This window comes from Carex rostrata, chromosome 18 (genome assembly GCF_964058835.1).
Source record: "Carex rostrata chromosome 18, lpCarRost1.2, whole genome shotgun sequence".
Taxonomy (NCBI): Eukaryota; Viridiplantae; Streptophyta; class Magnoliopsida; order Poales; family Cyperaceae; genus Carex; species Carex rostrata.
The window spans coordinates 2,956,195-2,972,783 of record NC_135935.1 but is presented as its reverse complement, the minus strand read 5'-3'; the positions used below and the strand labels follow the sequence as shown (position 1 = coordinate 2,972,783).

The following is a 16,589-nucleotide window of genomic DNA, read 5'->3' as shown; positions in this document are numbered from 1 at the left end:
CGGTACAAGTGTATCCATATCCTCTGAGGTAACAGAATATTTATGTTTAAATCACAATCGTCCAATAGGAATCTGGCCAATCCGGTCCGAAGTGGAACCCACGGGGACGCTTTAATAGTCGTGTGAATTCTGATTGGACGGTCTAGATACAAACAGAATATTCTGTTACCTTAGGTAATACGAATTCAGTATTAGTAGGGACGCGGAAAGAGACGGAGAGGGAACCGAGAGTTCGAAGTCTGGAAGAATCGGTGAATGCTCTAGAAACTATCAGAGCTTTATCAGAGTTTTTTATAGCCGAGCGATATCAAGATCATAGATAAGAAATCAGGTGAAGTTTATAGGATCGATATGGCGAAGCGGAAAGAGATAGAAGAGGCGATGGAAGGATTCTCGTATCCCCATTTCAAGATCAGGCGATTGGTTTGTCATCCCCTCCCAATTTCTCTATATTTTACTGATTACTCTGTGTGCTTCCTCCCTTTAATTTCTGCTGCTTTTTTGGTGATCATCGACTCGCATTGAACCCTTTCCGGTTCTGTACAAGTTAATCTTAGTTTCTGCAAAGCTGCTAATTTAGTAATTTATGCTGAACCGAGTCTGGATCAAACCCTACCTCTCTAGAGCTGCCTAAGCAGTTCTAGTACCATACCCGTTACCAGTATGAACCGGATGGTACCGTTGTCTTTTGCTTTCTACACAAGTAAGTTTAAAATTAGGGATTAGCCTTCTCTTTCTAATTTCTGAGTGAAATTTTGTGCTCTTTGGGCGCAGGAACCAAAGCTGCCTCATCCAATTGAAGAAGTTCCTTTTCAAGTTGGTGGTCTTGGTGACGAGCCTGCATGTGAAATGACATATACAATGGATGAAATTGTACCTCCTCTTGGTGAAATGACGTATACAGTTGATGAAACATTACCTCCTCCCTCTTCAGCTGATGACAGAGCGATAGTTCTTTACACGCCGGCAAACACATTTTTGAATCTTGGACCAGTGCCATCAAACCCTTCTTTGTTGGTCAGCCCCCAGCTGTTGCGAAACCTCAAGAGTAAGTTACTAAATCTTCACGTCTGGATTTCTCCTTATTTACTTAGTTTTTATGGTTGGGGCCTTTTGTTCGTAGTATATCTATAGTCAATCACATAACCTGATTTATGGTTGAAGTCTTTTGTTCAGTATACTTATAGCATTATATAATGCGTGTAGTCTGATTCATAGAGTTATTAAATCCTTACTGACAAATATCTGGTAATTACTCAATATTGTTCCGTTTTGAGGCCGCGACCTGTTTATGTTGTGTATTTAATGTAGTTAAATATCTTTCAAGCTCGTCTCAATCATTTTTGTTTTAGTATTCAGATTCTTGCATAATTTGATGAACTCCGCCCATATATATGAAATCAACATTTCTTAGTAGAATTCTACGTTGACGGGTTACCTCACGTAGCAATAGTGTCTGTTTATTTTTAACCCCCATAGGGGCTCAGTCAAATAAAATTAGCATCTCCACACGGAGGCGGATGCACATTTAACATATGGGGATCGATTGACCCCCATTCGTTTCTGAAGGTTTTGTACTTCAGCATGATTTTCTATATAATTTAGAGTAAAATGCTATGGGTACCGTAAAATTGACCTCCATATGAAGCATGAAAATTTTATATGATTGACCCACATTCACGTTTCAACCCCCCAATAGCTTAAAAGTATGGCTCCACCCCTGTTTCCACATGTGCGCTGATCTTACATCTATCCTTCATCATCTTGGGTAATGCACAAGTTTACCATTTTGACTTTTAGAATCTCTAGTAGGCATATAACAGTTTCTAAACCTTTTTTCACACAGACCAAGCTGTGCATCAAGGGAGCTACCAAAACTTGGAGGACAATTCTCCAGCGGGCAATGATTGCCTAGCAATGGTGCCATGGGTCCCATCTGTTGCTGCAGAAATGGCCTCTTATTGGTTGAGCTCGCAACATGATCAGAATACAGAAAGAATAGAAGAGCTGATGGAATCTGAAGAAAGCACTTCAATGGAGATAGAAACCGAGCCAGTGGAATCACACCACACCTCCATCTTTGGGGAAAAGGGAGGCAGAGAGGGTTTTAACCACCAGCGGCAACTTCACTGCATGGCTCCTGGGACCCAGCCGAACCCAACATCACATCTTATGTGGTCCCAGTAAACTTCTTTCCTTGTGAGTGCATATAGGTTCCTCTGAAGGTTTACATGTGGTGCCTTGATTTCCATATTTGGAAGATCCAGTGGCATATGAGCAAAAATCTGTGTCTTCCCTTTTTGGTTTTCATTCTTAATCTTCTGATGTTTCCCTAGCCATTAAGGATTAAGGGTTATGACAGTATGGTGCCACACACTGTAGAAATGACTCCAGTCAGTTTTTTAGAAATTAAGTTTGAAGTTTTAGTAGCTTCATACTGAGCTTGTTGATCTAGTTTTACAGTAATCTTATTAATTAGAATTTGTATATAAGCTCAATTTTTTATTTTATTTTGTAATTGGTGTAATCAATGGCTGCTTTGCTGCCGTTGTAACCCCTGCCAGTAGTTGATAATTCATCTCAGTTTGTTACTTGAGTTAGCTGGTATCCAGTAATACTTGAGATGCATTTGATTGTCTTGGAAATTCCAGATGCGAGCTTACAAGGTCCCTTTAGTTGTTACTTGTTTTATCCATGGTAAATGATAAGTCAGAGATGTTATGATTTGACAATTAAATAGCCGGTTTTGTACGTGAGCTAAAAGGAGAACACATGCGTGACAAAACCGAAGCCCAGAATATGTACTGAGCAATATAAATAAGCAAACGCACAATTAGGAGATCAGAAGCTTGAATTGATATTGTTCACCTTCTGTATCAACTCTTTCCCGCGAGGTATGTTGATGCAAGGCATGATTCAGGTCATCGTTGAAACTATCAGTTGATAAATTTTAAGAGCATTGAAATCAAAGCAATGGTCCGGAAATTATCTAATGGGAATTACTTTGTTTGCCAGTGTAATAATTTAATTTATTGCGACATAGATAATATTATTATTTTGGAACAGAGTCCTTTATAGGAAAGACCGTGAAAACGTCCTGAACCACGGCTGAGCACGCATCAATATCTTGGAGGAACTTGAAGAGTATGCATAATGTTTGTTATATTTGTTTGATTTAGTTACACAAAGATAATTCAAACTAGTTGATGTTCGCCCTTTTTTTGCACCAGTCGTTGAAAATAATAAAACATGATCTATAATTCTTTGTTTTCATTTCAAAATATGAAGAACAAAACACAGCCATCTAAAATTGTTGCCATTATATATCTTTCTTTTCTTTTTTTTCTGTTTGGTCTTCTGTTCGACTCAAATAATATAATTTTATTGGTCAAAACTTAATCAATTACAATATTTTTTCTTTATAAATTTAGGGTATTCTTAATTCTTAATTCACTAATAATTCTCACAAGAACTTAGTTAAATAAAGATATTAGGAGTGCTCAGCAAAAAAGAGAAAATGTTCTTTTCTCAGGTCTCAATCAATTCTGTTAAAAAACGACCCTAGCACCTTTTGTCTTTTGTTATTTTTCTTCAAAAGGAGCTCATTTTATTTTTGTTTTTCCTTTCCATGTCGAGACTAGTGAATTTCAAGCACTATAAAATAGATCTGTTATTTTTTTTAACCAGCACAACCGAGATAATTCATATTATTTTAATTGAGACCACTATATGTCGACTATTTTTAGTTTGAACCTTTTTTTTCGTACGGTAGTGCAAAACAATATATCGTGTACATAGTTTCAATCAGTGTTGCAAAATGCGGTATGCGGAAGGTATGCGGAAGGGCACCGCATACCGCATATACGGTATGCGGCCGCATATGCGGATTTTTATGCGGACTAATATATGCGGATTTTAAAATAAGAATTCATATATAATTTGTATCATTATATGCATAATCTCACAACAAAAATAAAAATACAAACATAAAAACACAAACAACATAATACAAACATATCAAAGAACATAAAATAACATAATACAAACATATCACAAGTCAGTTATCACAACATAATACATAAATTTTATAGCATACAAACATATGCGGTTCTATGCGGCCGCATATGCGGAACCGCATATTAGACCGCATATGTTTTTTCCTATGCGGTTTCCAACCGCATACGCATATGCGGCCGCATAGAACCGCATTTTGCAACACTGGTTTCAATACTCTCAAAGCTAAAAAATAGAGGAAAAAACTATAAAAAATCATTTTCAGTGTATAAATAATGATTAACTAAGATATAGCTTATAATAGGCATAATTTATTTTTGAAGTATCTAATTTAAGTTAATTTGATAAATGTAGTCTCTACTACCAGATATAAATATTATAGAAACCAGGACTATTTTTGGACTTCGCCAAATAAACCTTATCGGACAAGGATTTAAGTTCTTATTTTCTAAATAAATACTATCAAATAGAATGCAACATCGAAAATATATACAAATTTTATAAGATGACCGCATATTTCACACATATAACCCACATAAAAATGAACATTTATTAGTAAAAGTTTATATAATTTCTAGCTATAAGATTAAGATAGACGGTACTTAATTGTTGATCCAATGATTAAGAATAGCCCATGACTTGACAAATCCAATGAACCTCAATTATCTTTATAGAATATTAACTAAATCTACACTTAATTAGAGCGAGTGCTATTTAAGAAACAACTAAGCAGAGAAAAAATATTTCACAAGCTAAAAGGAATTGATTTTGTGGTTTGTCTTGTTAATAACAAAAATATTGTTGAGAATAATTCGCTATCCAAAGATTAGTCTTCATCCATGGGAACATGGGAAGAATTATCGGATAAACCGAAATCCTATGCGATGGTCTCAAATATCCTATGTGGATGAACACAGGAAACCAAGGGTGTCGGGACTTACTGATAGGTGGAACCCATTGTTCATTAAGGGCCTAGGCCAATTTCGTGGGGTCACCTGTCAGAGACATATCAAGCGTTCCAAAATAGGAAGCGGGAGAGCAAGTTTAGATTGCCTATTTCCGTCCTGAACCCTTTTGCATTTCGTCTCGAATCAAGGAACTCCAACTAATTTGGAAAAGCGTTGATCCATTCCCTTGAACCTCTTTCTTTGTTCCTTCTTATCCTCTTTTGAGCTGAGATATCGAGATAATAGTTGGCATCGAGAAATGAGAATTTGTGGAATGGAGGAGCAGGGATTAGTCTCAGTTTCAAGGGAACATCTGGTTTTCGCTTATTATGTCACTGGCCATGGATTCGGCCATGCTACCCGGGTTGTTGAGGTAAAGTACCTTATGAACTTACAGTTTTCATCTTCTATTTTGGCCATATTTTTTTTAGTTTCAGTCGAATTCAAGTGAAATACTGAAGATGAAGTCGGCAGTTGTAAGGTTGAAGACCTTCGATCATTTGATGGCAATGATTCAGTTAGTTTGGTTTTGCTGAGAATTTGCTGGATTAAGGTCTCAATCGAGCTTCAACATTTTATGGGAATGATTCAGCTAGTGCAAATTAGGTGTAATATTTGAAATTAAGTCGAAATTCAGACTTCGTTGCAGATGAACTAAGATAGAATAGTTGGTTGATTTCATTTATTTATACTTTAGATAAAGTCATATATCAGGTGAAGCTCCAAATAAATCTGTGTTCTCTTCCTTTTGCTTTAAAGTTAATTGGCACTAGCTCCACAAGAAAATCAACTGGATAAATCTCTATATAGCTTCAGCTTTTTGCAAATTTGGATTAATATCTAGAAAGGAGTAGGGAAGTAACAATCAGCATTGCTTTGAACGTGTTGGATAAATCATAGACCAGCTTCAAGTTTTGAAATATTGGCTATTGGTTTTCCTTGAAATTGATTAGCTTCCATATAAAAGTAGTTGATATTCGAATTACATGCAGAGCGTTAACCTATGACAATTTATCATGTGGCGAAGGAAATTATATATGATATGATCTTTCCAGGTGGTAAGGCATCTTGTAGGAGCTGGTCATGATGTGCATGTTGTAACAGGTGCACCCAACTTTGTCTTCACTACAGAGATCCAGTCTCCCAATCTTCATATTCGCAAGGTGTGTCTTTGTTATTTAAATTTAACTCGATGCCAATTTGGACCTCCCAATCGTAATAAAATGGAATAATTATGTTGGATTTATGCTTAGTTTATGTTACTGTTCTTTATAATAAGTTTTTGTATTATTTTCTTTTTGCTGACACTTGTAATAAGTCCAACTTTGATAAAAACTTACAGAAAATAAAATAAAGTCATTAATACCATCAAGCAGTAATTCTTCAACAAAATCCCAGGTCTTACTTGACTGTGGAGCTGTACAAGCTGATGCTTTAACTGTGGATAGACTTGCCTCTTTAGAAAAGGTAGCCTTTCCCAACTACTCAAAATTTTTCTTTCTGACAAATATACCAAGAGTAATATTTTGGGTTAATATTTGGAATACAGTATCATCAGACAGCAGTACTGCCACGTGCCTCTATTTTGGCTACAGAAGTTGAATGGCTCAACTCTATCAAGGCTGATCTTGTGGTAAATATAGATGCATCAGTACTCCATACCATATTTCCTGCTCAATTACCTTGTAAGCATAAAATTTATTTTACCTTTATAGCATGATATGTTGCTATGATTTTATTGCTTGCAAGGTCTCGGATGTTGTTCCTGTTGCCTGTAGGGCAGCAGCTGATGCTGGAATTCGCTCAGTTTGTGTTACAAATTTCAGGTAAAAACAATTTTTTATTTTTATTTTCATTTTCTCCCATTCTTGTTTATTATGGTTTTCTTAATATCCTTGAAATGAGACCTCATTAAAAAAGTATAAAACTGTTTGCAATATCAATTCTTGAAATTTTGTTTGCTTTGTAGTTGGGACTTTATATATTCAGAGTATGTAGTGGTGGCTGGTCATCACCACCGCTCTGTTGTGTGGCAGGTGCGCCTAATTTCCTGTTTTTATTTATTTTATATTTTTGCATAAACAGAATCCAAGTACCAGTAAATTGCAGATTGCTGAAGACTATTCCCATTGTGAAATCTTGCTCAGACTCCCTGGCTATTGTCCAAGTATGACATACCTCTTGTACAATTCCTATGTTTCTTTTTCTTTTATTCTTCCCTTTCTAAACTTCTGGCAACTAATCTTACATTTATGTCTTCCAGTGCCAGCTTTTCAAGACGTGATTGACGTACCATTGGTTGTTAGAAGATTACATAAATCTCGGGTTGAGGTTGTACTTCTACTAAAAGATAGTCCAAATTTGTTATTTGTTAGTCAATTCATCTCTTTACTGAGCTTAGATTTTCTTACCAAGTTAGGTGAGGAAGGAACTCGGAATCAGTGAAGATGTGAAGGTTTTGATTTTTAATTTTGGGGGACAGGTAATCCTAATACCTTACATTGTTTACATTTAAGAACTTACTAGTATCAACTTCAGGTGTCATGAAGATTGAGTATTTTTATTCATTACTCTTTCGTCTTTGTCAGCCGGCAGGATGGATCCTAAAGAATGAGTGGTTACCCGATGGTTGGTTATGTCTGGTATTGTACACACTGTCATTAAAGTATGTTATTTTGTTACTGTATAATTTTGTTTACACCATCATTTAATGATATATTGTTGATTATATTGATTTGAAGGTGTGTGGTGCATCAGAGAATCAAGAGCTCCCTCCAAATTTTGTGAAGCTTGCAAAGGATGTCTATACACCTGACCTTATGGCAGCATCTGATTGCATGCTTGGTATGATGCACAATAATGAAAGTTTATGTTCTTTGTTTCTTCAACTTCATGAAAGGGGCCATAATTTTATCTGAGAATTATTTGCATTTGCTTTCTTCTATGTTTAGGGAAAATTGGATATGGCACAGTTAGTGAGGCTTTGGCTTACAAGTTGCCCTTTGTTTTCGTCCGAAGGGACTATTTCAATGAAGAGCCATTTCTGAGGAATATGCTCGAGGTTTTGATCTTTTTTTTATCCTGATGAAATGAATATTAATGAAAACCGTTTCCTTTAAGATTATGTTTAACACCCCAATAATCTTTTTTTCGTTTTGAGCAGTATTACCAGGGAGGTGTTGAGATGATAAGGAGGGACCTACTTACAGGACACTGGAAGCCTTATCTTGAGCGTGCGCTTACTCTTAAACCTTGCTATGATGGTAAAATTAATGGTGGAGAGGTAACTTGCAGTTTTCTTAAATGTTCATCTATTTCAGTCCTTCAGTATGCAACATTGTTACCCTCATTATGCATATACTGTTCTTGTAACTATTATATAATTTATCCATGCCAGATAGTTGCTCGCATATTACAAGACACTGCTATTGGAAAGAAGTATGCTTCTGATAAGGTACATTACTTGTCTGGTTACTAACTTTTAAGCCATTTTCAAAATGTTACTTGTAGCATGTATCTGTACTGAAAAATTAACATCATGGTGCTCGCACTTTCTTAATCTTCATACTTGCAGTTATTTTGGCAAGTATCTGATCTATCAATGTATTAAATTGCAGTTGAGTGGAGCAAGGCGACTTAGGGATGCTATAGTTTTGGGTTACCATTTGCAAAGAGTGCCGGGTAGTGAGGTTGGTGTCCCTGATTGGTACTCTCTTTCTGAGAAGGAAATTGGTGTCCGTGCTAAAACCCCTACTGCTGACACCAGTGAAACTCAATTTCATGCCGAGTCGTGAGTTTTCTTCCTACCCACATGTACTATTACTGTACGAACCACTTTTATATTTTGCTAATTACCAATAATTAAATTGTTGTTGATGAAGGTGTGTTGAGGATTTTGAGGTACTGGAGGGGGATGCACAAGGTTTATCTGATACAGTTGCTTTTCTGAAAAGCTTGTCTGGGCTTGCTGCTTCTGGGGATCCACACAGCCCTGAGAAAAGGCAGCTCAGGGAGAAAGCTGCTGCTTCAGCTCTTTTCAACTGGGAAGACGAGATTTATGTGGCAAGAGCACCTGGGAGACTGGATGTTATGGGTGGCATCGCTGATTATTCTGGCAGCCTTGTTTTACAGGTTATTTCCCATTTGCCTTGTTTTAAATATTTTTCATTAGTTTTTTGTTCTACAGATAATATATCTTCATAATGTGATTAATGTAATATTATGACACCATTCTTGTTATCTTGTTATGTAATTAAACGTATGAAAAGATGCCAATTAGAGAGGCATGCCATGTTGCTGTTCAGAGGAACCACCCAAGCAAACATAAATTATGGAAACATGCTCAAGCCAGACATCTCAAGAAAGGCCATGACCCTATTCCTGTGCTTCAAATTGTATGTTGGATTGTTCATTGTTACTATTTTCTTTAAAAATATTTCCTTCAATCCATTTATATATTTTTATGTCCTTAAATATAAACACACTATAACTAACAGTTCTTGTTTCTTAAATATTTGCCTAGGTATCTTTTGGGTCAGAGCTAAGCAATCGTGCCCCAACGTTTGATATGGACCTCTTAGATTTAGTGGAAGGAGATCAGCCAATATCTTATGAGAAGGCTAAAAAATACTTCTCCCAGGATCCATCTCAGAAGTAATTTCCAGCTATGTATCAGTTATCACCACACTTTCATGTGTTCATTGAGAATTATTCATTTTAACTTTGCCATGTCTGTATATTAGATGGGCAGCATATGTTGCTGGGACTATTCTGGTATTGATGACAGAACTAGGTGTTCATTTTACTGATAGCATTTCCATACTGGTATGTCTTACATTACACTCCTATCTCTTTTTTCTTTTAACTTGCCCAAATATCTCTTTTGGAAAACCCTGGAGCATGATATCAGATTGCTTCTGGCATTCTTATTGTTACTTACCAAGATTGCTATTCTTGATTATACGGCTATACCACTATCCTGCTCATTTAACAATAATGAAATAACAGGTTTCATCAGCTGTGCCAGAAGGAAAGGGGGTATCTTCTTCTGCTTCAGTGGAGGTTGCCACTATGTCTGCCATTGCTGCAGCTCATGGTTATCCTTTTTATTATTTCTTTGAACATTTTTAATTATGTTGTTCTCTGTCAATCTTTATGGTTATTGGAGACATCCTTTTCCCTACATTAGGTTGGAGTATTGAACCACGGAAGCTTGCGTTGCTTTGTCAGAAGGTATTATTGGATGCAATTAATCAATTGTATATGTGGTCTTTTGATCTGAATGTAATTGTAGCTGTAAGATTTACCTAAATTTCAAAATGTGTTAGGTTGAGAATCACATAGTAGGAGCTCCTTGTGGGGTTATGGATCAGATGACATCTGCTTGTGGTGAAGCAAACAAATTGCTTGCAATGGTTTGTCAGGTTTGTGTTGGAACCTTATCCTAGCAAAAATTTACTGCATAAGCTGATTCCTCGGCTTTTTTGTTATTTTTTTGTGTGTTGTTGTTTAGAGCCCTTTTTCACTGTTGATTGCAGCCAGCAGAGGTGAAAGAATTGGTAACTATCCCGACTCACATACGATTCTGGGGTCTTGATTCTGGAATACGTCACAGGTACATGAATGGAATTCTACTGCATGGTTTTAAGATGTTTAGTCCCTCCTTTTGTGCACCTTTTGCCTATAAGGATGGTGTTTCTTAATTATGTACATGGCATTTATTGTGTAGTGTTGGTGGGACAGACTATGGATCAGTTAGAGTGGGTACGTATATGGGTCGGAAAATAATAAAATCCCAAGCCTCAACTTTGGTTTCTGAATCTACAACCAACTCAAACAGTCTCATGCAAGATGGCTTTAATTCTGATGAATACGAGGGGCGTGCTATTGAGCTTCTCAAATCTGATGCCTCCCTTGAATATTTATGCAATCTAAAGCCTCACAGGTTTGTTTCAAAAAAATTGTGCACAGAGTTGATATCGTTTTGAAATACAATATATGATATTAATTTGCTTGGTTTTGTATAGATTTGAAGGGATTTATTCAAAAGATCTTCCTGAGAACACAACTGGAGAGGAGTTTTTGAAAAAGTATGGTGATCATAATGATAAAGTGACAACTGTTGATCCAAAGAGATCATACAGTGTTAAAGCCCCTACGAGACATCCCATCTATGAAAATTTTCGTGTTGAGGTTACATGTCTATTTTTAATAGTTTCCCAAAATAACACTTTCTGATTATTATTTCATACTTTTTTCAATCATTTTGTGGTTGAAGGCTTTCAAGGCATTGTTGACTGCAGCCAAGACAGACGAGCAACTGTCCACTCTCGGGGAACTCATGTATCAGGTTATTCTACCATAATTTCTTCATTCTTTATTTTCTCTGAACTAAAATTCTCTTATCGATATAATAATGGAAATTAATTTTATTTACCTTAGTGAAGTGTCTTTATATTTACTTCAGAAATCATTAAGCGATTCCTCTTTCGTTGTTTGTTATTAGCGAGGCTAACATCATAAAAAGGATGGGAAATTGTGGGTGCTTATAAAGATATGTTTCATTGTCTTGAACTCTTGTAAGGATCATATAAGAAACTATTTTGGTTTTAGAGAGCATTTGACATCGAAATGCTTTCAACAGTGATTTATGATTTTGTTACATGGATGCCTTTCAAGGGTTATACATGATTTGTGGATAAAACATAAGCATAGGACCAAATAATCAAATTAGCAAGGTTCCAATGTTTTGATCTTTTCTTGTTGCTGCAGTGCCACTATAGCTATAGTGCATGCGGACTGGGGTCTGATGGGACTGATCGACTGGTGAACCTGGTGCAAGAGATGCAGCACAGGAAATCGTCTCATGACGGCACATCTAGCCTGTTTGGAGCCAAGATCACGGGTGGAGGTTCTGGTGGATCTGTTTGTGTAATCGGCCGCAACTGCATTAGAAGCAGTGAAGAAATCTTTGAGGTAACTTGGGGAACTTTTTAGATTTTTCCTGCAATAAGAATGGACATCTTTAAGTTTTTTTTTTTTTTTTTTTCGAGAATTGCCCATAGGCCTCACACACAATTTTTTCTGCGGGATCGAACCCACTTTTAAGTTAATGAGCTACTTGTGGTATTGGTTTCAGATTCAGCGAAGGTACAAGGCTGCAACTGGTTATCTGCCAATTTTATTTGAGGGCTCCTCACCTGGTGCGGGAAAATTCGGTTATTTGAAAATTCAGAGGCGGCCCTCTGCTAAGAACTGAGATTACCGACTCAAAAAATAAAATAAATAAATTGGCTCTTTAATAATTTACTAGCAAAATAAATTTCTTTCTAAAGAGCCCAACTTAGAATTTGCATCATGGACGCTGTACATACTTTTATTTAATTTCAATATAGTTGTTAGCAGACTTCTGGTCTGTTAACTTTATATATATAAAAAAAAAAAAAAAAAAAAAAATCCAATTTTGGGGCATTTGTATTGTAGAATTTACATCCGTCTGGACATATTATTTTCTGAAAATTTAATCTCTCCTATGAAGAAAGAAAAGGTCCTGATGGCAATTGGTGATGTACATAATCTTCTTGGAAGTGCTTGATCTCATATTAAAACATTCCTATCGTATTTGATTCCGAAGAGGAATATTGGTGGTGATGGTGGAGGCTGACACATTTCCATATTGGAGTCAAATCTTTCATAGTGCAAATATTCTTAATCTTAATGTTATCATCTTTCAATATCTCTATCCTTTTCAAAGGTTAAATCAAAGCAAAATGTCTTTCAGGATAAGTTTGCATCACGGTGATAGGTGGTTTTAACTCTCATATTGAGAAATTGGTTTAAATATGATGTCGGCACAGAATAATCAAAGTAACCAACTAATAATACTTAAAACACTTTGCATTTTTCTCGGCTTATTTATGGGAAATTTTTTTATAAACCATAAATAATTAAATAAATTTTATGGAACCAATATGAATATATGATTACTTTTTAAAAAAAAAAAAAAACTATAAGGACCGGACGGTCCGTCCGGTCTCAAAATCAGTTTTTCCCTAGACCGGACGGACCGTTCGGTCTCACTTTTTTTTTTTTAACATAAAATATTGTGATCCTTCTAGGACATTTAATTTATAAAATGTTGTATCTATTTTGAGAATTCTTTTTGAATAATAATCATTAAATAACTTAAAGTTTTTGTTTTTTTTCAAAAATAGATACAACTTTTCATAAATTAAATGTACTAGAAGGATCACAATATTTTCTGAATTATCTAGAAATAACTTTTGAACCGGGATCAATAACTCAGAATCTAAGCATTTTTATTTTTTTCCAATAACACATAAAGAAATATATTAATTTTTCTTACAGCCGCGAAAAACCCGATCTGAAAAATATTGATCCGAGTTATTTGTTGCAGTCTTTCTAATAAATCAAATTATATTGTATTTCATCTATTTTCATAGAAATATATTCAACATTTCTAATATTTTAATACAAAAAATAAAAAAATTTAAAAAATTTCTGTTTTAAAAAAAAAATGTGAGACCGAACGGTCCGTCTGGTCTGGAGAAAAACTGATTTTGAGACCGGACGGACCGTCCGGTCCTTATGGTTTAAAAAAAAAAAAAGTAATCATATTGGTTCGGTAAAATTCATTTAATTATTTATTGTTTATAAAAAAAATTCTATCTATGGGATCCGTATCCTCCCAGGTACGGTGGTGTAGGGGGGCAGTATTATTTGTGCTTTGAGATTCGTGCCAAGTTAAAAACTCCAGCTTCAAGCCGTCAGATTCAATTGTACTCAGTCAGGTAACCTGAGGGATGTGAATTCTTATTTATGTAGAAGGTTTCAGAGGCACTGAAGTCCAATATACTGCTCCAGATCAAGTCGGGTTGAGACCAGACCCAACAATGTGACCCACATGTGGGTGTAGACGTAAATCGATCAATATAATACATCTGATGTGATGTCATGGTAGAAGTTGCGAAGGTGGTTCAGTGTATAGTGGCTGTTGGCCCAAGTAGGGCCCACGGAGCAATGAGTTGTCTAATTCAGACAGTGGGGAGAGATTAGGCAGTGGGATTCGACTTAAATGCAGATTTTGCTTTATCTCCTACTAACACCGGGTCCACGTCTTCGATGGACGTAAATCACGTAATTATTTGCCCGTGAATTTTAGGAGAAATATTTAATGGCCCGACTGTTTGATAAAGGATAAATTCTTAATATTTATAGGCTGTAATTAGCGGTATGAGTTCGTTTCCAATGTCACATCGGAATAAGATCGCTTAATTGTATTCTTCCATCTAAAATAAATGTATTAGAGCATCTACATTTCTGAAATTATTAGAGTTTCTTATTTAAAAACTATGCAAAAAAAAAATTTCTTATTAAAAAACTGTTTATAAACTATATATTGGTCAAATAAAAACTCTAAAATGATAGAAACTAACGTGGCATAATAGAAACTCTAAAATGAGTTTCATAAATGTGAGAATTAGAAATTTTACATACTTTAATTTCTAAAAGATGATTAACAGTTATTTAAAAAATCATTTGAGTTGTTGGAATGTGAGAGTTAGACCAACGTACTGATCTTATAAAAGAATACAAGTCAATCTATTTGCATTTAGTTTAGATTTTCGAGTCCCAAATAATAATAGAAATACAGGCCTAATGAACTAATGGTCTAGTGCCGTCGTACAAGGAAAAGGGTGATTTCAACACCTTTTTCCAAAGAAAAGAAAAGTGCCCAATACGTCCCTACGTATTAGGATGCATACCAAACTAGAAGTGTTTTTTTTTTTTTTCTTTTTGCGTGTAGAAAAGGCACCACTTTGATTTTTTATTTATGAAATTAGTCGAAGACTTACCTAAGTTTAATAATTGATTGAAAAAATATACTAAAAGTGAAAAAAGTAATAATTGACAACCACGTACGAAATTATGTCATGTATGTTAACTCTTAAAAAAGTAATGAAATCTTCGCACTTGCTATAAAAAAAAAGATATGAAGTTAATAATGCAGGTACCTACTATAGAGGAATCTATATCCTATGCCCCTTCGATAATCATGCTATGCTAATATGCTATGCACCTTTGTATGTGGTTCGCTCTAAATTATTTTTTTTTTTCTTCTTCTGACCATTAAGAATCTCTAATCATTCCAACCTACCTGACATCCCTCTTAATTACATCTACAATATTAGTGTGTTGTGACAATAATAGAACTATGTACAAGTGAAAGAGAGCTAAGTTACTTATATGAAATAAAGTTTTTCATTTTTATCCTTTAATTTTTTAAACTTTGACAATATATATTGGCCCCCATAAAATAAAATTATATGATATCTATTCATTTAGCTTTCTTTATTTCAATTTTCTAATTCCGTCACTTAACAGTTTCATTCGTCGCGCACTTTGGAACTCACTCGCTCTCAATTTTTTCAGAATTTGGGAGAAAGTACTTGCAAAATAAATTTAAAGATTTTCTTTAATCGAGCGGTGATATACTTTTATATTAGTAAAATTAATCTAAGTAGTTTTAAATAGTTTAAATTTGTCCGAAATTCTTTCAAAAAATTCTTTGTTGAAAAAAATAGCTGAAAAATCCTTTAAATTTGTCCGAAATTAATTAAAGGACGAGGTAATGATAGTTGATAGATAGCTGCGTTGATTTGGAGCGCAACGTTCATCGTTAAATTTTGTTTCTAGAAGAATTCTTAACAAGTCGACCTAATATGAGTTTTGACGCAACTGCATTTGCCAGATCTGTATTGCAGACTTTTTTAAGTTGAGAATCTTATTCCAAACTGATGTGGTGCGAATTGAACTTGTTAAAAAATTAACATTTAGGGAAGCAAATATGCAAACGACGCACGTTAAAACACATATAGTACCTTCTCTTGATGACTTCGGATCGTCTAGCGCTGTTTTATGATGCACCGTTCAAAAAATAATGAAATGGGTGCAATTTTTTGTCACTATTTTAACCGTGTATCCGTTTTATTCGATAATAAAAAGAAAATTTCGTTAACTTGTGAATCCAGTTTTTGTGATATTTTTTTGTCACTATTTTAATGTATATCCGTTTTTCTCGATAATGAGAATTTTTTCCGTTAACTTGTGAGTTCAGCTTTCGTGATATTGCTAGTATTTATCACCAACTTTAAAACTTGTCAGATATTGCTAGATCTCATAAGTTAGCACAAACCTAATCTTATAACATACCCTTGTGAACATAGTCTCAAAATTTATTGAATTAATTCAAACAATTAATTCGAATTATTAAAATTAACCTATTTAGCGAGTTTTTACATAAAACATTATAATTTGATCATCTATTTAGTATAAAACCCTGGCAAGGTTTATAAGATTTAATGCATTTATTTTTATTTATTGTTTTATCAGTTAGACATTCTATCAAATGCATTTGAACTAAGTGTGCAGTTCTTTGAAATATCTCAATTTAAACCATTAAAATTTGTCATTTGATACCCCACTAATTAATGATTGTTTTTCTTCTCACGAATCATGATAGCGGCCTAAGTAATATGGTACGTACGGTTCTTGCTCTTTTCTTTCTTATATATATATTTCGATGAAAGGCTAGTAACAGGCCAGATT

At 34.9% G+C, this 16,589-nt stretch overlaps 2 protein-coding genes across 5 annotated transcripts; both read left to right on the top strand.

Moving 5' to 3' along the window:
- The first annotated feature begins 202 nt into the window (after positions 1 to 202).
- On the top strand, positions 203 to 2,596 carry LOC144569747 (uncharacterized). Its single transcript, XM_078320220.1, has 3 exons — positions 203 to 423; positions 775 to 1,048; positions 1,847 to 2,596. The coding sequence occupies exons 1-3, from the start codon at positions 352 to 354 to the stop codon at positions 2,185 to 2,187; spliced, it is 687 nt and encodes a 228-aa protein (XP_078176346.1). The 5' UTR covers positions 203 to 351; the 3' UTR covers positions 2,188 to 2,596.
- A 2,470-nt stretch (positions 2,597 to 5,066) lies between these two features.
- Positions 5,067 to 12,386, top strand: LOC144569174 (L-arabinokinase-like). Of its 4 annotated transcripts, XM_078319384.1 has the most exons (28): positions 5,067 to 5,334; positions 6,017 to 6,124; positions 6,360 to 6,428; positions 6,511 to 6,594; positions 6,711 to 6,787; positions 6,931 to 6,997; positions 7,071 to 7,128; positions 7,225 to 7,292; positions 7,381 to 7,443; positions 7,550 to 7,603; positions 7,703 to 7,805; positions 7,913 to 8,022; positions 8,125 to 8,244; positions 8,359 to 8,415; positions 8,579 to 8,751; positions 8,843 to 9,092; positions 9,230 to 9,355; positions 9,484 to 9,614; positions 9,704 to 9,785; positions 9,969 to 10,056; positions 10,150 to 10,193; positions 10,289 to 10,384; positions 10,499 to 10,575; positions 10,690 to 10,905; positions 10,988 to 11,153; positions 11,239 to 11,310; positions 11,733 to 11,936; positions 12,100 to 12,386. In XM_078319384.1, exons 1-28 carry the CDS (start codon positions 5,221 to 5,223, stop codon positions 12,217 to 12,219), a joined length of 2,997 nt encoding a protein of 998 aa, XP_078175510.1. In that variant the 5' UTR covers positions 5,067 to 5,220; the 3' UTR covers positions 12,220 to 12,386. The 4 variants fall into 4 exon arrangements, 3 of the variants coding, with proteins under 3 accessions (XP_078175510.1, XP_078175511.1, XP_078175512.1); XR_013515992.1 differs by lacking the exon at positions 10,988 to 11,153 and having other exon boundaries at positions 5,108 to 5,334; XM_078319385.1 differs by lacking the exon at positions 7,550 to 7,603 and having other exon boundaries at positions 5,108 to 5,334.
- Positions 12,387 to 16,589: the final 4,203 nt, after the last annotated feature.

Bases quoted from the DNA above. Each gene is read 5' to 3' on its own strand.
- LOC144569747 (XM_078320220.1), top strand. From the start codon at position 352: ATGGCGAAGCGGAAAGAGATAGAAGAGGCGATGGAAGGATTCTCGTAT. The intron at 424-774 runs GTTTGTCATCCC...CTTTGGGCGCAG, and splicing joins ATTTCAAGATCAGGCGATTG to GAACCAAAGCTGCCTCATCC. The intron at 1,049-1,846 runs GTAAGTTACTAA...TTTTTCACACAG, and splicing joins GCTGTTGCGAAACCTCAAGA to ACCAAGCTGTGCATCAAGGG.
- LOC144569174 (XM_078319384.1), top strand. From the start codon at position 5,221: ATGAGAATTTGTGGAATGGAGGAGCAGGGATTAGTCTCAGTTTCAAGG. The intron at 6,125-6,359 runs GTGTGTCTTTGT...ACAAAATCCCAG, and splicing joins CCAATCTTCATATTCGCAAG to GTCTTACTTGACTGTGGAGC. The intron at 10,385-10,498 runs GTTTGTGTTGGA...TGTTGATTGCAG, and splicing joins TGCTTGCAATGGTTTGTCAG to CCAGCAGAGGTGAAAGAATT.